At 42.5% G+C, this 25,353-nt stretch overlaps 1 protein-coding gene and 1 long non-coding RNA gene across 6 annotated transcripts in view; one reads left to right on the top strand and one right to left on the bottom strand.

The window, feature by feature from the left end:
* Positions 1-25,353, top strand: part of LOC6050100 (liprin-alpha-1) — a 232,958-nt gene that overhangs the window by 130,785 nt on the left and 76,820 nt on the right. For all 5 annotated transcript variants that reach the window (XM_038251757.1, XM_038251760.1, XM_038251758.1 and 2 more), the window contains 2 exons: positions 1,925-2,286; positions 2,859-3,042. In XM_038251757.1, coding sequence (XP_038107685.1) covers positions 1,925-2,286; positions 2,859-3,042 — 546 coding nt within the window. The remainder of the gene's footprint in view (positions 1-1,924; positions 2,287-2,858; positions 3,043-25,353) is intronic.
* On the bottom strand, positions 16,367-18,840 carry LOC119766655. Its single transcript, XR_005277033.1, has 3 exons — positions 18,701-18,840; positions 18,509-18,625; positions 16,367-16,463 (listed from the first exon to the last, which is right to left on the bottom strand). It is a non-coding gene; the product is annotated as an uncharacterized LOC119766655 (long non-coding RNA).

The following is a 25,353-nucleotide window of genomic DNA, read 5'->3' on the forward strand; positions in this document are numbered from 1 at the left end:
ATGATTATTTATGATAAAAGTATTGATTGATTAGGTGCACAAAATGTGTCTAGAATATTATTAAAATAAAAACTGTTCGAAAAATTTGCAATTGAGATAAGTACACCATTCGATTCAGCAGGAATTTTGGGCACCAAAAATATATAGTTTTCATATGTTAAGTGTTTTATTTTAGAAGAAAATTAACAAAAAGTATGAAAATCGAGACATTTAGTATGGGAGCTGTCAAATCTCTCACCATCAAAAAGCAGCGTTGAGCTTTCGCTGGATTTGTCTATATCAGAGCAGTTGTTTTAGAGCTGATTTGCAATCACCTTAGCTGTTTTTTGACTGATTAGCTGGTGGATGCTGTTTAGCAGCTAATTTATGATTTCTTTTAGTGCTGCATGGTAACTTGACTTGGGTATAGAAGATCATGTACGAGAACGGCTTTCCCGGGAAGCTGATCAGACTGGTGAAATCAACGATGGACGTTGCAAGGTGCAGCGTGAAGATTTCGGGTGCTATGTCCGACCCGATCGAATCACGCAAGGGACTGCGACAAGGCGACGGTATCTCCGGCCTCTGTTTCAACATTGGGCTTGAAGGTGTTATGAGGCGGGCGGGCTTCAACATGCGGGGCACGATTATCAACCAATCCAGCCAGTCCATCTGCTATGCCGACGACATGGACATTGTCGGCAGAACGTTCGAGGAGGTGGCTAGGAGGTGTACCGTATTGAAGCGGGATAAGGTTGGATTGAAGGTGAATGTGGAGAAGACGAAGTATCTGCTGGCAGGAAGAACCGAGTCCCTTAGGACTCGCATAGGACCGAGAGTGACGATCGACGGGGACGAGTTCGAGGTCGTGGATCGTTGGTGACGTCGGACAACAACTGCAGCAGAAAAATTCGGAGACGCATTATCACCGGTAGTCGTGCCTACTATTGACTCCAAAAGACTCTACGGTCTGGTCATCTTTCTCGACGTACAAAGTGCACCATGTACGAAACGCTGAAAAGACCCGTCGTCCTCTACGGGCACGAGACGAAGACGATGGACCTGCAAGCGCTTGAAGGTTTCGAACGGCGAGTGCTTAGGACGATTTTCGGCGGCGTACGTGAGAACTATGTGTGGCGGAGAAGGATGAACCACGAGTTAGTGCAACTCTACGTCAAGCCAAGTATTCGGAAGGTCGCCAAGCTAGCCGAATTCGGTGGGCCGGACACGTCGCAAGACTGCCGGACGCGCTGGATGCGCGTCAGCCGAACAGGACAATCAATCCGGTGAAGGGGGCGCAACGTGCACGGTGGTTAAACCAAGTGGAGGAAGATCTGGAAAGTGTGGTAGCTCCGAGTCGGAATTGGAGAGAAGCAGCCTAGAACCGAGTTAGATGGCAACGCATCTGGAGATAGCTCATGACCCGCAGGTTGTCCGAGCAGTAAAAGTAAAGTAATGTAGGGAATATAGGGGAAGTCTTAGGCATTCGGGAATATGTAAATTCGGGAAAATAACAGTTCGGAAAAATGGCCATTCGGGTAAATGACATTCAGTGGCACTTTCGGGGAAATGATTTTCGGGAATGTGGATTTTTCGGGGAAATGATTTTCGGGGATATGGAATTAGGGAAAGTAGGATTCTGGGATATAGGGTAAAGCCGAATGTAGATGGTGTTCGCTGGAAAATTTGCGGTCAGAATTTTCCCAAAAATATGTATGGGGTGGCACGTCAGTTTTCATTGGTTCAAGTCTCGAGGCTATTATTTTCTCGGACGAGTGCTGCCCAGTTTTGGGTGTAGTATTCGACTTGAGAGCGAGGTATTGAAACATTTTCCCGTACAGTTCAGACTCGATCATTCGAAGCCTCTATTGTCCGAAGTTTAGATTATTCGTAATCCAATGTGTGTTATAATTAGAAATTTTGTAAACGTTTGGTTGCTTTACAGGAAATAGCGTTCAATATTCAGCAAACTGAGGCGTTGACTAGAAGTTTGTCACCCACAAATGTAGCCGAGGTGGATAGTTTTTCAAGAAGTGCTTCGCATGCAAGTTTTGACACAATGAGCTTGAGACGGAAGAAACAGATACTTGAAGAGAATCAATTTTCTCGATCGCTTGCTGAACAAGATTGGGGAAAACTTCAGCATATAAGTGGTCCACAAAACTTTGATGGTGGTATGCTGGACGGAGATGATACAGAGAGTTTGTTTAGTACTGCCGACATCATATCTCCGAGTGGTCATACAGACGCACAGACCCTGGCTCTTATGTTACAAGAACAGTTGGACGCAATAAATAACGAGATAAGGTAAGTAGATTGGTTTAAAAGCTATGGTCCTTAGGAAGCGTTCTTTTATCACGTAACGCAAAAAATCGGATTTTTAGACCCCCTCCCCTCCCTCGTAACAAAATTTCCATACAAATTTTAAAAAAATTGTATGGCGCGTAACACGGCCTCCGACCCCCCTCCCCTCCAACTGCGTTACGTAATAAAGAACGCTCCCTTATGTATGTTAAATCGCAAGCACATTACCTTTATGAGCAAAAGCAAGTAATATTGTATGAGGAAACAGAACATAAAATCATGTATGGAAGAAACAAAGGTTTTAAACACCTTCAAAATTAACATCAATCCGGTGAGAGTCATATCCAGATTACTAAGTCCGCGCCTAAACATGCTAGGCTATTGTTTGGATCAACACCAACATAGCTGTATTTTCCCATACAGCGTATACAGTTTATATAGTATACGACGTACGGGAAATCTACTGTACATTGGCATTGATCCCAATAATTACAAAACGGTGATGTGTATGCTTTGCATGCGATTTCACCATCGGATTTTTTGCTGTTTGTTTTAATAATTTCGATTACTTTCAGATTAATTCAAGAGGAAAAACAGTCAACTGAAGCTAGAGCCGAGGAACTGGAATCTCGTGTGGGAAGCTTAGAACACATGAACTTATTAGCGAGAGGTCGTTCGGTGGAAAGACAAAGCCCTCCTTTAAGTGGTAGAAGTACACCGAATAGTCCAAGTCGTGATTATTTGCATAAGTATCATACTGTAAGTATTGTCACTTATATGATTCGTATGGTCAGTATATTGCCATTCTATGATTCGTATGGTCAGTATTTGGCAGCTGCACGGAGAGACCGGCCAGGGCAAATCTAAGAAAATCTTGGTTAATTTAAATAAAAGTATGGGTAAATTTTTCACACAGCATTTTTTCAACAATCGATTGTTGATTTTATTAACCCAAAATTGCTGACCACCAGTAACTAAAAAGAACTAAAAAAATAGTTAGAATTGCCATTTTTGTTGGTTAAATGGCCGAAAAAAGTTCTAGCAGTCGACTGCAAGAATATTTTTTTCAGAAAATTAACTAATTTTTGTGGAGTTGTGGAATATTCTGTAAAAAAAACCCGATTTAATCCCACCTGGGGTGAGATAGAGCCTTTCTTACAAAAGGAAGTTAACGGCAGTTGATTTTTTTTTTTTTTTTTTTTTCAAAGAAATAGCAATATAAAGAATGGTCCATTCATAATACAATTCGAAACTCAACCATATTTTTTCATATAACTGAAAAGCGCTGGTTTTTGCCCCATTTGCCATGGCCGGTTGTAAACTGTGCTCGCACACAAGCATTTTCGATTTTTAAATCAGAACACATTGTTTTTGAGACAGAGAATTAGCTCACAATTTGCGATGTTCGTAATGTTTTCTGCATATCGCTAAATTGTTCGTTTTCTCTGAGTGTTTTTGCACTTTTCAAAATATAAAAAATTAACGAGAAAACAAAATAATTCCGTCTTGCTCCAATGCGTTAAAGTGGTTACAAAATAACTGGCAGAAAGTGTTTCAACACCCGAGAATTTGCCGTGTTGTAAACAACGATGTAACGGTAAAGCCGCATAAATGTTCTTGAAAGCTTTGAAACGCCTACTGTAATTCACTAAACTGTCATTTAGGCGTTAGGCAAAATTGAGACTTTCAATAAGCAAGCATTTAGGCGTTTTTGGGATTGGGAAGCATACAACGACTGAGCGCTCGGTGGGACTTCACTACGACAAACGCAAACGTACCGAATAAACCACCGTGGTGCGCTGGTACGATGAACAAAAATACTAATACACAAAAAGGCTAGTACCGAAGCTAGAAAACCAAACCCGCGATGTGCGTTGTCACTGGCACATGGGAAGCTTGAACGCTTCCCAGAAATTCGTTCGCTCAGAGTTCGATCAGAGAATGAGCAAAACAATAAAGAAAGGCAAAAGAATGAGCATGAGGCTTCAGAACAGATAGCTGCTTGCGTCTAGTTTGCGTTAACTGAAGCTAAGCATAGAAAATAATGATAGGCGATGTGTGATGAACGAGCAATCGATAAAGCAACTTGCACTAAAAGGGGGTAATCTAGTATCAAAACTCTATACGCGCCAGCATCACGCGCCAGCATTGCTCGCGTCTGCTTGTGAAGCTCAACTTGGCAACTTGTCGACGAGGCGGCGAAAATCGATCGTCCATGATTTTTTGCAGATTTTTCGAATGAATATTTCTCGAGAAATGATTTGGGAACGAAGCTTGATTTGGCGTCGGAGCCAAAAGCAAACACTATACCTTTCTTTAGTAAGAAAGGCAAAAATGGAAATTTTCTAAAATCTGAACGGTAAATCCAAATGAGGTCAAATTTGTTTCAGAACATCGAGTATGGTCTAGATTATGATGTGGAGAAAAAAAATTAGATAAAATGCCAAAGGAATAGTTTTGGCATTTGGTGAAAATTGGCTTTTACCTTTTTTAGGGGTTTTTCCCCCTCACAGTGAATTAGTCCACAAGCTGTAAATCAAAAACCACATTACCGACATGGATGAAAATTTGGGAGGATGTAGGGCTGGAAAAATGCAATTTTTTGGACAAATAAACGATTTCAATACTTCAATTTTCGACCGAATTTTCATTTGAAAACCGCCTGATTTGGTGAAAACACACTCCGAGTCCCCATAAAAAATGGATAAATTCAAATTTGGTATGGAACTGGTTCAGGTTCAGCACATCCCCTTTCAAATGCGCCCAAGAGAGCTCAAATCCATAATGTGGGCTCTGAGAAACCCCTACCACAAAATTGAGCACTTTTTACCACACACGGACGTCACGCGTGCTCTACAGTAAATTAAGCGCCAAAATTCGGATATTGGAGGTAGACGAATTCTGTCATTGTCAATCGATCGGGCGTCGAAAATCGATCGTCCATGATTTTTGCAGATTTTTCGAATGAATATTTCTCGAGAAATGATTTGGGAACGAAGCTTGATTTGGCGTCGGAGCCAAAAGCAAACACTATACCTTTCTTTAGTAAGAAAGGCAAAAATGGAAATTTTCTAAAATCAGAACGGTAAATCCAAATGAGGTCAAATTTGTTTCAGAACATCGAGTATGGTCTAGATTATGATGTAGAGAAAAAAAATTAGATAAAATGCCAAAGGAATAGTTTTGGCATTTGGTGAAAATTGGCTTTTACCTTTTTTAGGGGTTTTTCCCCCTCACAGTGAATTAGTCCACAAGCTGTAAATCAAAAACCACATTACCGACATGGATGAAAATTTGGGAGGATGTAGGGCTGGAAAAATGCAATTTTTTGGACAAATAAACGATTTCAATACTTTAATTTTCGAACGAATTTTTATTTGAAAACCGCCTGATTTGGTGAAAACACACTCCGAGTCCCCATAAAAAATGGATAAATTCAAATTTGGTATGGAACTGGTTCAGGTTCAGCACATCCCCTTTCAAATGCGCCCAAGAGAGCTCAAATCCATAATGTGGGCTCTGAGAAACCCCCTACCACAAAATTGAGCACTTTTTTACCACACACGAACGTCACGCGTGCTCTACAGTAAATTAAGCGCCAAAATTCGGATATTGGAGGTAGACGAATTCTGTCATTGTCAATCGATCGGGCGTCGAAAATCGATCGTCCATGATTTTTGCAGATTTTTCGAATGAATATTTCTCGAGAAATGATTTGGGAACGAAGCTTGATTTGGCGTCGGAGCCAAAAGCAAACACTATACCTTTCTTTAGTAAGAAAGGCAAAAATGGAAATTTTCTAAAATCTGAACGGTAAATCCAAATGAGGTCAAATTTGTTTCAGAACATCGAGTATGGTCTAGATTATGATGTGGAGAAAAAAAATTAGATAAAATGCCAAAGGAATAGTTTTGGCATTTGGTGAAAATTGGCTTTTACCTTTTTTAGGGGTTTTTCCCCCTCACAGTGAATTAGTCCACAAGCTGTAAATCAAAACCACATTACCGACATGGATGAAAATTTGGGAGGATGTAGGGCTGGAAAAATGCAATTTTTGGACAAATAAACGATTTCAATACTTCAATTTTCGACCGAATTTTCATTTGAAAACCGCCTGATTTGGTGAAAACACACTCCGAGTCCCCATAAAAATGGATAAATTCAAATTTGGTATGGAACTGGTTCAGGTTCAGCACATCCCCTTTCAAATGCGCCCAAGAGAGCTCAAATCCATAATGTGGGCTCTGAGAAACCCCTACCACAAAATTGAGCACTTTTTACCACACACGGACGTCACGCGTGCTCTACAGTAAATTAAGCGCCAAAATTCGGATATTGGAGGTAGACCAATTCTGTCATTGTCAATCGATCGGGCGTCGAAAATCGATCGTCCATGATTTTTGCAGATTTTTCGAATGAATATTTCTCGAGAAATGATTTGGGAACGAAGCTTGATTTGGCGTCGGAGCCAAAAGCAAACACTATACCTTTCTTTAGTAAGAAAGGCAAAAATGGAAATTTTCTAAAATCTGAACGGTAAATCCAAATGAGGTCAAATTTGTTTCAGAACATCGAGTATGGTCTAGATTATGATGTAGAGAAAAAAAAATAGATAAAATGCCAAAGGAATAGTTTTGGCATTTGGTGAAAATTGGCTTTTACCTTTTTAGGGTTTTCCCCTCACAGTGAATTAGTCCACAAGCTGTAAATCAAAACCACATTACCGACATGGATGAAAATTTGGGAGGATGTAGGGCTGGAAAAATGCAATTTTTTGGACAAATAAACGATTTCAATACTTTAATTTTCGACCGAATTTTCATTTGAAAACCGCCTGATTTGGTGAAAACACACTCCGAGTCCCCATAAAAAATGGATAAATTCAAATTTGGTATGGAACTGGTTCAGGTTCAGCACATCCCCTTTCAAATGCGCCCAAGAGAGCTCAAATCCATAATGTGGGCTCTGAGAAACCCCCTACCACAAAATTGAGCACTTTTTTACCACACACGGACGTCACGCGTGCTCTACAGTAAATTAAGCGCCAAAATTCGGATATTGGAGGTAGACGAATTCTGTCATTGTCAATCGATCGGGCGTCGAAAATCGATCGTCCAATTTTTTGCAGATTTTTCGAATGAATATTTCTCGAGAAATGATTTGGGAACGAAGCTTGATTTGGCGTCGGAGCCAAAAGCAAACACTATACCTTTCTTTAGTAAGAAAGGCAAAAACATGCTGGACCATATTTTTCAACTATTTTCAGCAATTTTTTTGTTGTATTAATCGAAATATTTTTGCATGCAGTAAATTATTAGGGGTTTATAACAAAACATTGCCTAATTAAACAAAATCAATGTAAGTGTCGATATATCAAAAAATCTAACCATCCACATTAGCGACCTCCGGGTCTTTTGTGGTCTCTATTGCAAGTTTCTGCTCGAACCTAAAAGTCCGGAGACTTGAATGGGGAGAGCACCTAAACCTCTTTCTATTCCAAGAAACCTTTCACCCCAGTGTTTGAACTGACGACCTTTGGATTGCGAGTTGGTGTGGAGAAGGGTCATTGAACTCAGAAAAATAAGCTTGATCGTTGTGAACAATAATATCTTAAATTTAAGCTTCATTTTAAGACCCAATTGCTGAGATATTGCCATGCAAAGGTTTAAAAACAGGAAAATTGATGTTATTTTTTTTAAGTAGGGGAGTTTGGGGTAATATGGACAGGGGGGGTAATTTGGACACCCCTTTAATAATCACGTTTTCTTCGGAAGAGAATACGGCAATTTAAGTGATAAGGCTAGTACTAGTAATGGCCTAGGAGTATGGACAAACCAAAAAAGTTGGAATAGGTGAAGTAGTTTTGGTATAATGTGTAAAAGATTCCAAAGGCCGGTTGGCACTGCCTTAAATTCTAATATTTGAAGGTTAGGAAATAAGGTTTTGCAGGGGTTATATGGCAAAAAAGTGGACATTTTTTGTTTAAGGGGGTTGCTTGGACGATGCCTGAGATATGTACGTATAAAAATTGTGCATTTTATCCATTTTTATCAACAAAAATCGCAATTTATGATAGAATATGCTTTGGGGGTAATTATGACATGGCTTGTGGGGTAATTTGGACATACCTGAAAGTCTACCTGTCAGGCAACAAAAAAGTAACTTTCATGGTTGGATGAGTTTTTAAAGGGATTTAGATAAATTTAGAGGGATTTAATATGTCAAAACAATCAAAAATGAATGTGAGCAATGAGAACTTTCACAAAACCCCTATTTTTTAATTTAGATAAATTTATTCCAATATTCGAATTGATGAAAATCTGATTACTGTACATTTGGCGTTCAACAGACTCTAATGTTGATTGCTTTTAATTATTTTCTTTGACATTTCTAATTTCTATGCTGGTTTACAATAATATTTAAATTTGAAGGGCTACAGAATGTTAAATTAAAAAAAAATGATATTTTAAGGCTAATAAATTCTATATAAAGATTGATTTATAAAAACATAAACGATACCTTAATCACTAAAAACAAGTATAGTGTGCCTGATCCAGAATCAATGTTTAAATCATTTCAGTATTAATGATTAAATTTGGTATACTACACTGAACTATTTGTTATCTTCCTATTGAATTATAGTTCTATCACAAAATCATTATTTAAACCTTTGATGAAATATTGTGAGCACCACTTCAAAATATAAAGCAATTACAAAACCAGGTTGAAGGATAAAAAACATGCTCAAAAAATCAAATGTTAAACTTATTCTTCAACATGTGTCCAAATTACCCCACAAAAGGTGTTCATATTACCCCACAAGGTATGTCCATATTACGAATCTATGGCATTTCCCCGAAACCCATATTACCGAAGGGACATTTCCCCGAATGCCACTTCCCCGAAAAGACACTTCCCTTAATAGTCATTTCCCCGAATTCCATTTACCCGAATTTCCCATTTCTCCTAATCGTCCACATCCCCGAATGCCATTTTCCCGAATGGGCCACAATCCCGAATGCCACTTACCCGATTAGTCATATCCCTGAATAGTAATTTCCCTGAATGCCATTTCCCCGAACGAGGTCAAGCGGAAATGCCCGGTGCCCCGGAGCGCGCACGCTCCTGGGCACCGGGCATTTCCGCTTGACCGCGTTCGAAATGGCATTTAAAAAAAAAATGATGACAATTTTTATCACATCAAACAACATATTTAAAGGTTCGTATTGGCCTTGAATGATCAGCTTTCTTTTTGGCTTCATTCAGAACAGACGTAGCATTTTAGGGGGGATTCAATACAATGAATATTGGTACAGATCTTTTTTATACATATATTCTCAAAACAAATACTGTTTTCTTATAGACATGATAATAATAATGCAATAGAAGTTTTGTTATTTTTTATGATTCAAAAAACATACCCTGCGATTTTCGTAGTACAGAACCCCGTACACACTGATCATTTTATTCACATTGCTGGTTTGGGATTTGGCGAAAAGTATAATCAACGAAAACTTAAAAAAAAAATTTGAACCAGCCTTATGTACCTATTTGTCAGATTTTTGGGTTCTTTGACAAAGTTCGAAAAAAGACAAATTTCCTTGCAAATTTCTCAAAAACAACATCTAATTATACGGTTGAATACAAATGTTAATTGAACAAAAAAAATCTAGCACAGTCCAGACTTGATTATCCGAAGGCTTCGGAAAAATTTCACTCCGGATAATCAAAACTTCGGATAATCGAATCACGAAAAAAAAAATTGTTATGCCTATTTTTTATTGTCGAGCGTATGCATAAGCATAAGCATAGGTGCCCACCCGCAGTTGCTACTCCGTTATTGACCAGGACCTCCAGAAGTTACATCCACGAGCCGTGGAAGATGAGTGGGTGCTATCTTTCCTCGCTTCGCAACTTCTCAAAGGCCCCTATCATGCTGATCAATACCGGCGCCGGCCACGACCAGTGGTAGAGTCACGGGGAAGTGGATGGGAATGTTAGTCCGATACTTGAGTGATAGAGACCGCCCAATCGACTGCTTCTCCGACAAAGTATCACATGAGTTTTGAGGGGGTTAGTAGATGGGTATGAGGGCAGGATTCACGAGTGGCAGTGATGTGACCATGAGCATTTTGTTTATCGGTTGAAAATTTTAAATCTTAGGCAGTCGGCTGCGGAAAGATAGATAATTGATTGTTTAAAAAGTTTTTTTTTATCGAACGCGTGCCAGCCGAGCAGTAGTGCTATGGGCTGGACTTATCAGTATATTTTTAACTGTTTTTACAATTTAGATAACGCGAGCAAATTTAAAAAAATAGTAAATAAATTACGCTTTACTTTTCATAAAATCGATATAAACGAATATAAACGAAAAGAAAACAGGACACCCCGTAACCGATTGTAATAAAATTATTTAAATGAGATAAACCGGCGGCGTGCCTTCCAATCAACGATGTTTACCAGAAAAAACTTATGAAAAATAAAATATTAAATAAAAGGCTCCGAAAAACAAGTTGCAGAGTAACCGCGAGGTCTCGCTACTCACAATCCAATAAAAAACTTCAAAAACGCGCGCTAATGGTCTATCCTAACGCGCCTGAAACGAAGCCGACAAAAAACAACTTTTCAATCGCGCAACTCTTTTCCAACTCGAAAAAATATATTCATTGAAAGATAAACCGAAAATTATTTAATGTGATCAACAGTGCGAAATTATCCGGCGTCAATGGAATACGTCTCACGTCTCAAATAGATATCGCGCTTCGCGGCGAAAATATTTTTAATATACGATAAAACGCGTCTTTTCATGGGGTACGGAACGGCGCGATTTCTTTAAAATGCTGTAAAGAAAAAGTTATATAATATTATTTTTTATTGTCGAGCGTATGTCCCCTAAACTACGTTAAAGTGATTTAAAACTTTTAAATTCAAGGCCAATATGGCGGTGTTGAAATATTGAAAAAAAAGCATTTTATCAAAATCAACTATTCAAATTTGACTAAAATGGGGTTGCAGAACTCAAATTTGATGTTTAAAACAAGAAAAAGAAGAAAAAAAATTTTGTTTTTGATTCGATTATTCGAAGTCCCATACAAACCTTCGGATAATCGAACTTCGGATAATCGAAACATCGGATAATCGAGTCTGGACTGTAATTGGGGCCTAAAATTAAGCTTAAATTTGTTGTGGTTTGGTTGAGCGTTTTAGCAGAATGCATTACTATGAATACAAAGAGACGAGTTGTTCCTTTTAATTCCGCTATAATTTGTGATATTATTGTTCACAACGATAATGCTTATATTTCTAAGTACAATGACCCTTTGACCGACCGCAAAGGATTTAAAATGGATTTTTAATTCAATTTTAAAAAAATCACTTCACGGCCCTTTTTGGCATAAAAGCTTCTGCTTGACAGCTCGTTCCAAGGGGACCATAGTTGATCCATCGAAAAAATGTTGTCTTGTCAATAACTTTTTATTTGCATAAAAATGAAAAAAAAAAGTTATCAGAAATGGTTTTTAATTTTGTTTTTTACCGTTGTTCATAAAAATTAACAAAGAGCTTTACTACCCAATTTACAACATTTAATCAACAGCATACCCAAAAAGCTGTTTGTTCGGTAAAATTGAGAAAGAAAATAACTGTTAGTCATGGAAAAGGCTTTAGCGAAAATGATGATTAGGGGATATGAAAATTTAAATTTAAATAAGCGGCAATTGGCGTAAGTGTCACTTCGGGGAAATGGCATTCTGGAAAATGGCCGATTAGGGGAAATGATATTCGGGGATATAGCCGATTAGGGGAAATAATATTCGGGGAAATGGCATTCGGGGATGTAGCTGATTAGGGGAAGTGGTATTCGGGGATGTGGCCATTTAGGGGAAATGATTTTCGGGGAAATGGCATTCGGGGAAATGTCATTCGGGGAAATGAGCTAGACCCCCATATTACCCCACAAGGCATGTCCAAATTACCCCACAAGGCATGTCCAAATCGATTCCCATCTGCTGCAACCTTCTATCGGATGAGGAAGTAAAACGTCGGCCCCGGCCTTGGTTGTTAGGCCGTTAAGTCATTCCAGATGTATAGGAGTCGTCTCCATGCCATAAGTACAAACAACACACCAAACCAAGCCTACTCCGGTGGAATCGCTGGCGGCGGTTGGATTCGCAATCCGAAGGTCGTCAGTTCAAACACTGGGGTGGAAGGTTCCTTGGAGTAGAAAGAGGTTTGGGTGCTCTCCCCATTCAAGCCTTCGGACTCCTAGGTTCGAGCAGAAACTTGCAATAGAGACCACAAAAGACCCGGGGCGTTAATGTGGATGGTTTGATTTGCATGTCCAAACTACCCCATAGGGGTGTCATATTACCCCCACACAAAAGTGTGGGGGTAATTTAGACACCTTTTAATTTTTGCGATAAAAATGGGTTTTTAATCAAAATTCATCGAAATGAATGACATTTTTCCATCAAATATGGTCTCTATTATCCTCTGGTGTCATCCATACATACCATACCAATCAGCATAGCGCACCAGGTACGCGTGCTGTAGCAAGAAGACGCTTGCATCTTTCTCGGTCTTGTGCTGTTACTCTCCAATTTCCCAGGTTACAGATCTTCCGGATGTCACCATTCACTTGATCTCCCCAACGTGCGCGCGGTTTCCCTGCTCTTCTGCCTGTACCGCCAGCTGGTTCAGCGCGGTCAAAAAGCAGTCTGACAGGCTGGCACTCGTCCATTCGGGCGACATGGCCGGCCCACCTGAGCCTCCCGATCTTCGCCTGGGTGGCGATGGTCGGTTCTTCAAGAAGCGCGTGCAGTTCGTTGTTCATGCGTCTTCGCCACACTCCGTCAGACACCTGCACTCCACTGTAGATCGTTCGTAGCACCTTCCGTTCGAAAATTCCAAGGGCACGTTCGTCCTCCTGCCGCATCGTCCATAGAAGACTACCGGTCTAATCAGTGTTTTGTACATCGTCAGCTTCGTGCGGCGTTGCACCCGATCCGAAGTGAGGGTCTTCCGTAATCCGAAGTACGCACGATTCCCGGCAAAAATACGAGTCCGGATCTCTTTGCTGGTGTCGTTGTCGGCGGTTACCAGTGATCCCTAGTACACGAACTCACTCACCTCCTCCAACTCATCATCATCCACAGCTAGAGGGGTGAGACTTGGGGGGCCGACATCCCTCGAGCCCCTTCCTCTCATGTACTTTGTTTTCGTCGTATTCATGCCAAGTCCTACAAGTCTTGCTTGTACCTTCAGTCGGGTGTAGACGTCCTTCACCGTCTCCAGGTTTCTTGCCACAATGTCGATGTCATCGGCAAAAGCAAGCAACTGGTAGGACTTGTTCATAATCGTGCCACTCGTTTCGATGCCCGCCCTTCGAATAATGCCCTCAAGGACGATGTTGAACAGCGCACAGGATAAGCCATCACCTTGCCGCAGCCCTCGGCGTGTTCCAAAGGGTTCCGCTAATTCCCCCGAAACACGCACGTGACACATCACACCATCCAAGGTAGCCTTGATCAGCCGAGTCAGTTTATCCGGGAATCCGTTCTCGTGCATAATCTGCCATAGCTGCTCGCGGTCGACTGTATCATAGGCTGCCTTGAAGTCGATGAAGATGTGATGTGTGGGCACGTTGTACTCACGACATTTCTCGAGGATCTGTCGGAGACAAAATATTTGGTCCGTGGTGGCGCGCGCGCCAGTGAAGCCCGCTTGGTAGGGCCCCACAAACCTCCTTGCATGGGGTGACAGCTGACGGCAGAGGATCTGAGAGAGGATTTTGTAGGCCGCGTTGACAAGCGTGATGCCGCGGTAGTTGCCGCATTCCAGCTTATTCCAGCATCAGCTGCGGGTGCTCCAAGGTTGACTCCATCGCCGTCTCCGTTCGCTTCATCGCCGTTGAGGTGCTCGTTGACGTACTGCTTCCACCTGTCCAACACCTCGCTTTTGTTCACGATCAAGTTTCCCTCGTTGTCCCTGCATACATCGGCTCGCGGCACGAAGCCTTTGCGGGACCGGTTCACCTTCTCGTAGAACTTCCGCGACTCGTTAGCTCGGAATAGCTGCTCCATTTCTGCGCAATCCCGGTCTTCCTGCTGGCGCTTCTTGAGCTTGAAGACCGCGACCTGCCGATTCCGAGCCTGCCTGTATCGTTCCACGTTCCCTCTCGTCGCCTTGTGCAGCTTCCTGTCGTAAGCTGCCTTCTTCTCGGCGGTAATCCGTTGGCACTCGTCGTCATACCAATCGTTTCGGCTGACTCGGATCGCACTACCCAGTGTGGCTTCCGCTGCACTGCCGATGGCTGAGCGTATGCGACTCCAACCATCTTCGAGCGAGGCTGCGCCAAGTTCCTTCTCACCTGGCAGATTCGCTTCCAGCTGCTGCGCGTAACTGTGGGCCACATCTCCGCTCTGCAGACATGCGGTATTGAACGGAGGGGCCCGCCGGCTTCGGCGTTGGTTAAACACCGTCGACAGCTTTGAGCGCATGTCAACTCCAACTAGGTAGTGGTCCGAGTCAATATTCGCACCGCGAAAGGTGCGCACGTGCGTTACGTCCGAGAAGAATCGGCCGTCGATCAGGACGTGGTCGATTTGCGTTTTCGTCCGTTGGTCAGGTGATGTCCAGGTGGCTTTGTGGATGTCCTTGCGAGGAAAGTAGGTGCTCCTGACCACCATTCCCCGGGAGGCTGCAAAGTCGATGCAGCGTTGGCCGTTGTCATACGTGACCGAGTGCAGGCTTTCTGGGCCTATAGTCGGCCGAAACATTTCCTCCCTTCCGAACCGAGCGTTCATGTCCCCAATGATGAGTTTCACATCCTGCCGCGGACAGCCGTCATACACCTCCTCCAGCGTCGCGTAAAATGCTTCCTTTTCATCGTCGGACTTTTCCTCGTGGGGGCAGTGCACGTTGATGATGCTATAGCTGAAGAAACGGCCTCTTATCCTCAACTTGCACATCCGCTCGCTGATCGCCGTGAAGCCGGACACGCGATCCTGCATCATGCCCCGCACAATAAAGTCGGTACCCAGCTTCTTGTCCTTGCCGCCGCTCAGAAAAAAACGGGAATCGGTCTGCCGACCTGGCCAGTCGAGCACCTGCTCCTCCTCCAAGCACACCTCCTGCAGTGCCACAACATCGAAGTTGCGGGGTTGCAACTCTTTCGCCAAAGCGAATTCGAAACCCAGAAAGTTTAGAGACCTGCAGTTCCAAGAACCGAGTTGCCAATCGGTGATCTGCCTTTTAATGGGCTTCTGCCGTTTGTTCTGGATCTCCAATCTTCTTGCCATTCGCGATCCTCCCTTTTCGGTAGGCAGCCTTATCAGGGCCGCGCTACCTAGTTCGCCTAAGAGCTACCGAAACTTAGTTCCGGTTTTCTCTCGCTATCGTAACGGGGGCTTTTGTCTCGAAGCCTAACGGTCTTCATACCCGGAAGCGAACGTAGCAGCAGAACATAAATTTGCTGCTTTGGAGTTGTATGCTTTTGCGCTACCGAAACCACTTTTTAAATTTTCAACAATTTCAAAAACTTTTGCGACTTTTTTTCCAGAAAATTTTGCACTTTCGACACACCGCGATCGGCCCTTAATCCCTGACTGAAAAGTCCGTCCGACGTCCGTCGTTTGTCGTATGTGCAATTGTACGACGTCGCACGACAATGTCGTGCGACATTCGCACGAATGTCATACGTTTTTGCACCAAAATGTCGTATTTGTCGTGCGATCGATCATCGAAATTGTTCGACATTGTCGTACGACATTCGACCGACGTCGCACGGTTTTGTTATTTAGGATGTCGTGCTATTGTCGTGTGCTGTCATTTCGGAATTTTTAGGTTATTTTCGAAATAAAATTCATTTTATTTGTTGTTTTGCTGATTTTTATTGATATCGATTAGTTTTTACTGGCCTGGCACTTTGTTTTCCAAATATTCACTATCACTGCAGTCACAATTTTCCAAATTTCGCTTGATGATGGCCAATCCGGTAGAATTCGTGTGCTGCCCCGTGAGTAGTTCGTTCACCTCCATCGCTTTCACTCAGAGGTTGTACTCGGCCGCAAGTTTGTTCTTTTTCCAGGTCTTAGTATTGATAATGGCGATTTTGACATTCTCTAAAAATCAAACACCACCAACACTTTCATTGTCCTGTTTGGAGACTGTTTGATACAGATCTGAAATGAATTAAATAATAAAAAATACTGTAACTAGGGAACAGCATCTAATTCCAGCGTGCCTTTAATGTTGCCATATCAGCACTTTGACATTCAATTACAGCTCATAAAAAGCGTTTTCAACTGAAATCAAATGATAAATCGGCCAATAAGAAGTGAGCAAGCAAGTTTCTATTAAATTAAAATTAGTTGTTTGAATAGTTAAAATAAGTAAATTGGATGGAGTCAGTAGCGAGTGCTTATTTTGCTAAACATTCGAGAATTTCTCCTACTTGATACCTGGCGAAAATATTCAAATTATTTAAAATTTCTAGAAGTTAAGAATTTTAGAAATTAAGAATTTCAAAACATAAGGATGAATAAAATTTAAGAATTGTAGATAATAATTTTGTGTTTGTCAAATTTTCGATTCAATAATTTAATAATTTAATAATTTAATAATTTAATAATTTAATAATTTAATAATTTAATAATTTAATAATTTAATAATTTAATAATTTAATAATTTAATAATTTAATAATTTAATAATTTAATAATTTAATAATTTAATAATTTAATAATTTAATAATTTAATAATTTAATAATTTAATAATTTAATAATTTAATAATTTAATAATTTAATAATTTAATAATTTAATAATTTAATAATTTAATAATTTAATAATTTAATAATTTAATAATTTAATAATTTAATAATTTAATAATTTAATAATTTAATAATTTAATAATTTAATAATTTAATAATTTAATAATTTAATAATTTAATAATTTAATAATTTAATAATTTAATAATTTAATAATTTAATAATTTAATAATTTAATAATTTAATAATTTAATAATTTAATAATTTAATAATTTAATAATTTAATAATTTAATAATTTAATAATTTAATAATTTAAAAATTTAATAATTTAATAATTTAATAATTTAATAATTTAATAATTTAATAATTTAATAATTTAATAATTTAATAATTTAATAATTTAATAATTTAATAATTTAATAATTTAATAATTTAATAATTTAAGGGTGCACAGCAACCGAAGAAGTTGTTGTCTTCTTATTCCAAATTTGTCAAACTTACGGACCCAATCCTGAAAGAATCTGATTGTCAAAATGGTCAAACTTTATTGTAAATAACTTTGAAGACTGTAATTTAGGGGATGAATAAAAAATCATATCGATAGTTCCCGTATTTTTGAAGATACTAAAATGTCTGTAACAGAAATCTGGGTGCAAAAGCGATGGTTGATGTGTACCGTTAATAATTTAATAATTTAATAATTTAAAAATTTAATAATTTAATAATTTAATAATTTAATAATTTAATAATTTAATAATTTAATAATTTAATAATTTAATAATTTAATAATTTAATAATTTAATAATTTAATAATTTAATAATTTAATAATTTAATAATTTAATAATTTAATAATTTAATAATTTAATAATTTAATAATTTAATAATTTAATAATTTAATAATTTAATAATTTAATAATTTGATTATTTATTTATAATTTTATTATTTTATAAATAACACCGACCAACAAAGTTTCTGCGCAGGCTCAACTCAAGGGGACCCCAAAAACATGTTTACTTTGTATTTTTCAAAAAATTCAAAATATTTGGACAGAGCCGAATGGGTTTTCTCCAAAGTTTGTATGGAGAATTAGAGCTGTTCGCTACTCCCACAAATTTCATGCTGCCCCCTCGAGTTGAGCCAGGTTTCAGAATTTTAGAGTTTTATAATTTTTACTTTATTATTGTAAAATTTTTGAATACTAGAATTTCAGAAGTAAAGAATTTCAGAATTTTTGTGTTTGAGATTTAAAAAAAGTTTTGGCTCGTAGAATTGAAGAATAATTGAATAAGAATTGAAGAATGAATTATTCAAGAATTATTTTTTTTTATTATTTTATTGTTTAGAATTTGTGATTGCATTAGGTTTGGATCCCCCCTCCTGTCCTCCCCCACGCACATTTTCATCGTCCTCTTTTTTCCTCCCGGCACACCTCCAACGTTTAAAAAAACACGACTCACCCCAATCCGCTTTCGATCGCAGACCGGTTCCTTCCCGTCCCATCTTCCGGCATGATCCGCCGGGTTAACGATGTTTCACGTTCTCTTCCACCGTCGCGAAGGCTGAAATCAGGAAATCTGGAACATAATGTTATGATTTAGCCGCTCGCCCACTCCGGCCGGAACTTTCCAGCAAAAAGGAACACAACTTACCAATCAACCAGCCAAAATCCTCACGAACCTTTACAACAATATTGTTTTTCTGATTTGATCAAGTCCGAACAAGATCAACTGAAGAGAACTGTCAAACTGTTTGCGTCGACGATAATCGACGTCGAATTGAAGGTAAATCGATGGAAAAAACAATGTCGAGCATGTCGAGTGTTTGTCGCACGTTTGTCGTCCTTTCGACCAATCGATATCGAAACGGTAAAATCAAAACCGTGCGACAACTCGTACGACGTGCGACATTTTTCAAACAGGGATGGTGTGCGTGTCGTCACCCGTAGCGAAACACTACCCAGTAAGAAATACGGGGCCGATCGGGTCTGATCGTCAGAGCGACGATCAGACCTACAGGGGCCGATGCGGGTCGGATTTTGAGACACGCATCAGACCCGAATCAAGGTATTTTGCACCCGAAACGTCAACCTGTCAAGGTTGTTCTAACATAGCAAGAGGCCTACACGCGGGGCCGATGTAAGAACGATGTAAAGGTGGAAAATCGGACGCGCATCAACCTCTTTTTTTAGGTTCTTCTTTTTCTCGCATCTGTCATCTATTTTATTTATTCGGATTGAAAGTTTGTTGCTGCTGTTTATGTTTTTATTCATTTTTTTCGTTTTTCTTCAATTTACATTGATTTGGTGGACCTTAAACTGCAGTGACTTCGTGCCAAGGTTCTTTGCAAACTCTGGAGGCTAGCTGGTTCCTCCCGGTAGTCGTGCTTGGTGTTCCGGCGTGTCTGGTTGCTCAGAGGGGTTGGCCCTTTTTCCGCCGGTCCAATCTGCGCGATTTTGAACAGGACGTAAACTGTGGCTGTGACGGCATGAACGTTAGAGGCCGGGTCAAGGATGGTTGGCTTGTTTTTCGTCCTTTGGCTGCCGGGGGTTCCGCTGTGCTACTTGCTGGACTGCTAGGGGCGATCCCAGTTGGGGGATGCCAGGAAGCCGGGCGATGTTGATGCGCTGTGGAAAATAACCAAGTTTATTTTTGTTTTAGGTAAAGATACGTTAACTCACCACACAAAAGCTGTCTACAGGTTCCCTCGCCTCGCCGGGATGGGTCACTTTTCGCTTTTTTCCTGCTCGATTGGCCAGTTTCGGCCGACTACGTTCGGTTTCGTTGAAAATTTCCTTGAAGGCACCACGGAAGAGATGGTCCAGGCTTTAGTTAGTACGTTCCATGGCGAAGCAGAAGTATTCGTCGTCCATCTTTTTCATCTCGGACAGACCGGTACCGTTCCCTTCCTTCTCGGTGAGTTTTTGGCTGTCTTTGGTTTTATGAAGCCGGAGAATCGCCGTGATTCCGGCATTCAACAGGAAGTGATGGGCCAGATCGGAGACACCTTTCTCGGTGAAAACGACGCCCGGCTTGAGGGCAAGCAAATCGGTACACATCTTGGCCACACGTTCCTCCATCAGCAGCTTGCTTGCTCGGCATCATGACCGTTTCCACCGCATCCAGCGCAACCAATGGCCGATGAACTTGGTTCTTATACAAGATTTGACCACCTCCTCAGCTGGTGTCGTAGACGATGCTTTGTGCCGGATGGCTGGTGCCGCTTTGGGCATCTCCATCTTCAGAACCTGGAAGATGAAAAGTTAGTTTGAGTTGAGAAATGTAAAAAATAACTGTTTACCCAAGCTCCCGCAGCACAGATTCCGCTGCCGCCTACTACTCCTGGACCATCTCCAAGTGGTACAGTTACATCTCGGCGTCCACGAGTCCGGCGCTGACGTGGCCATTCTGTTGCGAAGGCGGTGACTGTTGACAGAAGATAGATGGTGGGTCGCTGAACGACAATCTCCGGATCCATGAACGGAGCCGTCGCCAACGAATAGTCCCGCCGGTGATCGTCGTGATCCCGTGCTGGTCTCGCTGCTGCTGGTTGGCCAACCTTGGAGGATGCATTTCTCCGTGAAGTCCGCGATCGCCTACTCTTCCGCCTCCTCCGTACGAGTCACGATATCTACCGCTCGACTGCGTCGGCGAATAGTTTGTCGATCCGGAACAGGTACGAGCTGCCGATGCCGATCGCTTCGTACTTGGTTTCGCCCAGATCCGCCACCGACGGGCGCAACATTTGGTACTCGATGACCATCTCGTCCGCGGCGATCGGTTCCATCGCAAACAGGCCCCAGTCGTAGATTGCAGATTTGGCAAACTTGAGCTGCTTCTTGCGGAACTTGAGCTGGTTAAACTTCTGGAGTTTTTTTTTGAAAAGGACCAATAAACCAAATTTTCAGTTTTTGCTTTTTGGGTGTTTTTCAATACCCCTGACTCAAGGCGGTTCTAAAAACACTCAAAAAGCAAAAACTGGAAATTTGGTTTATTGGACCTTTTCAAAAAAAACTCCAGACTTGAGCAGCTCGGACTCGGTGCTGGCGCCGAACGCCGTCAACAGGCGGCGCTGGTTCGAGCGGACTTCCCGCAAAAGTGCTTGCATTTTGGTGACGGCCTTGGCCGTTTCGATATTCTTCAGGTGGTTCTCGGCCGCCGTACCGCGCAGAAGGTGGTACTTGTATTTGGCCTTTTCCCGCGGATCAATCTTGTAGAAGCCCTGCGTTCGCACCGACCCCGTCGAGTGCTGCTTGATGGCCCACACGGTTTCCTTGTCCTTTTTACGCTTCTTCGGTGGCGGTGGCAGGAAACTCCGGTCCGTCGTGCAGTGATCGACCCAGTGCGTCGCGTTGAGCCAGTAATTGTTGGTGTCGTAACCGAGCAGCAGTTCGTAGCTTTGGCGGATGTACTGGACGTCTTCGGCGTCGATTCCGCGCGTTAGGAAATCGTACAGGATGGACATCTGCGTCCGGATGTCCCGCTCGTGGTACTTGGGCACGGGCATGAACGTGGACAGCTGTTGCTGACATGCGGCAAACGGAAGCAGGGTCTGCTGCTGCGAAGAAGTGGCTGTCGCGGCGGCAAAGGTTTGTAGAGTAGCTGCTGCCGCCGCCGCTTTGTCCTGCTTGCGCTTGTACTTGGCCTTGGGGGCGTTGGGGTCCTTCTTGGGTCGACCTGTGGATCGCTGGGCGGGGATTTTCGATGCGGTTCTGGTTTTTTGTCCATCGACTCGTCGATCGATCTCGGTGTGACCATTCTCCGTCAACATGACCGTCTCCACCGCACCCAGCGCAATCTAAACCGCCAAATCCGACTAACGACCAATGAACTTGGTTCCGACGCAAGATTTGGTCACCTCCGGTTCCGCTTTGGGCTTCTACTTTCTTCTGTCAGCGAGGTGGCACGCGTCCGATGGTTCCTCAGCTTCTTAGCCGACTTTCTGGAGGTGGCTCAAAATTATTTGACCTGAAAGAAAAAAAAGTTAGTTCGGATTGAGAAATGTAAAGAATTTTTTTTACCACCAGCCACCAGCTGGGCCATTTCCAAGAGGAACAGTTGCGAGGCCAAAAAGATCCGACTCCGGCTTCGAATCCACAGCCCTGGAGTACCGGCAGTCTAAGCACGTCTAAGCTCGAATTAAACGGTAAGGAAACAGAGAAAAGCTCAGGAAATTCGGGACCGATTCCGGCTAATCTGGAACGTGCAACATTTTACCAGCCGTGCCAAGGGCAGCGTTGTTTCGAGGACAATTTCAGGGTCATGACCGGGCCATTTTATGCAGTGTTGCTTTCTTCGTCATGTGCAAGATCAAGGCTGTCCCGAGTGGAATTTCCGGATATCAGCTGGGACAAAGTTCCTGGAACGTGGACCGGTTCCGCTTGGTCTTTATTTGGGCGTGTTAGTGCAGCATCTCATCCGTCCTTCCGAGGGTACCCGCAAGGACGTGGTCTTCCTTCGAGTCTGTATCCGAGTAGCGTCGTTCTAGCCGATGGATGCTGATCGTTCAGTTGATCCTAATGATAGTTCTTGAACCTTGAAGACCCCGGGCCTCCGTCTTCACTCTTCTTACTGTTCAGCTGCTGCTCCAACTCCTGCAGCTTCCTGCCCGCGGTCCATGGTAGAAGCCGCCGCCGACGAAAAGTCTTGCTTATGATCGTCATAGTCATGTCATGGTCTCGTTGCTGCCGTGTGGCCAATCTTGGAGGTTGCGTTTGTCCGCGATGTCCGCGACAGCCTCGTCACGATATTCACCACACGACTGCGTCGGCGCTTGTTTAGAGTTTTCTCGATGGATTTGCTGCCTTCGTGGGATGCCACTGGAGTCGGCCGCATGGAACGATCGTGCTGCTTTTGAATATCGACGTCAGCCAGATTAACTTCCGGCTGACGCAATGCTTATGTCCGTCTTGCCACTATCGCGGACGGTACCTCACTTACGTTAAGTCGGGATTCAGTTTGTTCGGGAACTCGGGAGCCTCACTGTAGGTTAGAGTAGGACAGTCAAACGATAACTTGACCAGAACCAACATCTCACGGGTCCAGGGAATGATCTCTCTCGGGGAGAGGCGATCACTTCTCTGAGATAACACAATTGTATTCTTGTTACGCAATTTTACGACTAATTAGGCTAATTATCAGATCTTTGGGATAGGTCAGGATCAGTACAAACCGGACCATGGTCGGGTAACGAGGCCACGGGTGCCTCCGCGCGTTCCGCGCACCAGTCGGATACTGGAAACTTAATATCTACAACTAACTTAGAATTACTGTAAATATAGTGCGATTAAGACGAAATATACGTGTTTGGTGTTAAACGTGCGTTTTTACTGGCTCTACGATCGGACTAGAGCCCCGGACAACCCCAAGAAGTGACCAACCAAGTTCTCCAAAGGATTTACGACCCGGTGGAGGAACAGGACCATAGAAAACGACCCAGCGATCTCCTCGTTAACAATTTCTGTGTTGGGCAGGAAGGCTCGGCCCCAACATAATGGTCCTTCGAGCCGGATCCAGGATGGATCCGGCCCGGGGAGAACGCTGCGTCTATGGATGGAAGGACAAAGGGATTCGGCCATCGCGGATGGAATTGGCGCTAGTTGGAGCTAACACCACCACTAGCAATCGGTTTGTACAAAGCCCGCTCTAGTACCACGTACTTGTTGGATTTGCGCCACGGCAAATGGCGTTCTTTAACCCTATGGACCGCGATGGATGGTTACAAGCACCACACTGGCCGGTGGTCAACTCTACGCCAACGGATGGCTCACTTCTGGTTGATTAGCGGGATTTGGATTCCCCGTCGGACTTCAACTTATCATCATGGACCAAACGAGATCGAGTTGAAACTGGAACAACACGGATTTGCTGCTTCTGGGACAGTTCATCGGGAGCTGTTACGGATCTGGAGGGAGGTCGTACTAAACCAACCCAGCTCGGACAATACCGAACCTGCGCGGCAGTCACTTTTCCAGGTAAATATTAGTTCAGTATATGTCGCATGCCGAAGCAAGCAACTACTCGGTTCTAACACCAATTTTCATCTCACAAAACACCACTACTCGCCCGCATCGAGTGATCGTCGTCGATGTGAAATCGGCACGGAGATTACGCGATCACGCAGATCATCAAGATCGTCTGATTACCACCACTTGGAAGATCGTCGTATCAACACAACTCGGAAGGTTGCCGTATTGGTTATACGGCTCGGGATCTACATACAGTCCACTGGTCTGGATATTGTGCACTACTACTCGTGTGCCAACCTACTAGCACGTGATCGTCATCGCATGATCGCAAGGAACTGCGAAAGTGTGACATCGTGTGGATAAGGAACGATCATCACTACACCTAAGGCAGCTCGGTCACACACACCCAACGAGGGAAATCCTTTACTTCCAAAGGTAATTACTACAAATCTAGTATATGTGTCTGGCCGAAGCATGAATGGCAATGTACTCACACCAACTTTTTCCCAACTTTCTACGGAAACAATCTTCTACGATGTCCGAACTGCGCTGCTGAGGAATGGCCCTCACGTGACCGCAAACATGGTTCAATGAATGGTCGCTGAATGGTGTCGCAGATCTAGAATTCACGCTCATTGATGGACAGTCGATGGCTATGTTCTACACAACGGTGACTATTGTGTGTCCTGGGACAACGGACACACTTCGTGCAGCTGAAGGTTTCTCTGCTCGATTGCTGATGGACAAGACGAACGGTTTGGAGAGGTTGCAGCATAACATTTCTCGTCAGGTAAAAAACTTTGAACATATGTCTACCGAAGTTTAGACGTCTGGAGACTGCACCAAGTAACCGTAACTGTTCGGGAACTCGGGAGCCTCACTGTAGGTTAGAGTAGGACAGTCAAACGATAACTTGACCAGAACCAACATCTCACGGGTCCAGGGAATGATCTCTCTCGGGGAGAGGCGATCACTTCTCTGAGATAACACAATTGTATTCTTGTTACGCAATTTTACGACTAATTAGGCTAATTATCAGATCTTTGGGATAGGTCAGGATCAGTACAAACCGGACCATGGTCGGGTAACGAGGCCACGGTGCCTCCGCGCGTTCCGCGCACCAGTCGGATACTGGAAACTTAATAACTACAACTAACTTAGAATTACTGTAAATATAGTGCGATTAAGACGAAATATACGTGTTTGGTGTTAAACGTGCGTTTTTACTGGCTCTACGATCGGACTAGAGCCCCGGACAACCCCAAGAAGTGACCAACCAAGTTCTCCAAAGGATTTACGACCCGGTGGAGGAACAGGACCATAGAAAACGACCCAGCG

The sequence above is a fragment of the Culex quinquefasciatus genome, chromosome 2 (genome assembly GCF_015732765.1).
Source record: "Culex quinquefasciatus strain JHB chromosome 2, VPISU_Cqui_1.0_pri_paternal, whole genome shotgun sequence".
Lineage (NCBI taxonomy): Eukaryota > Metazoa > Arthropoda > Insecta > Diptera > Culicidae > Culex > Culex quinquefasciatus.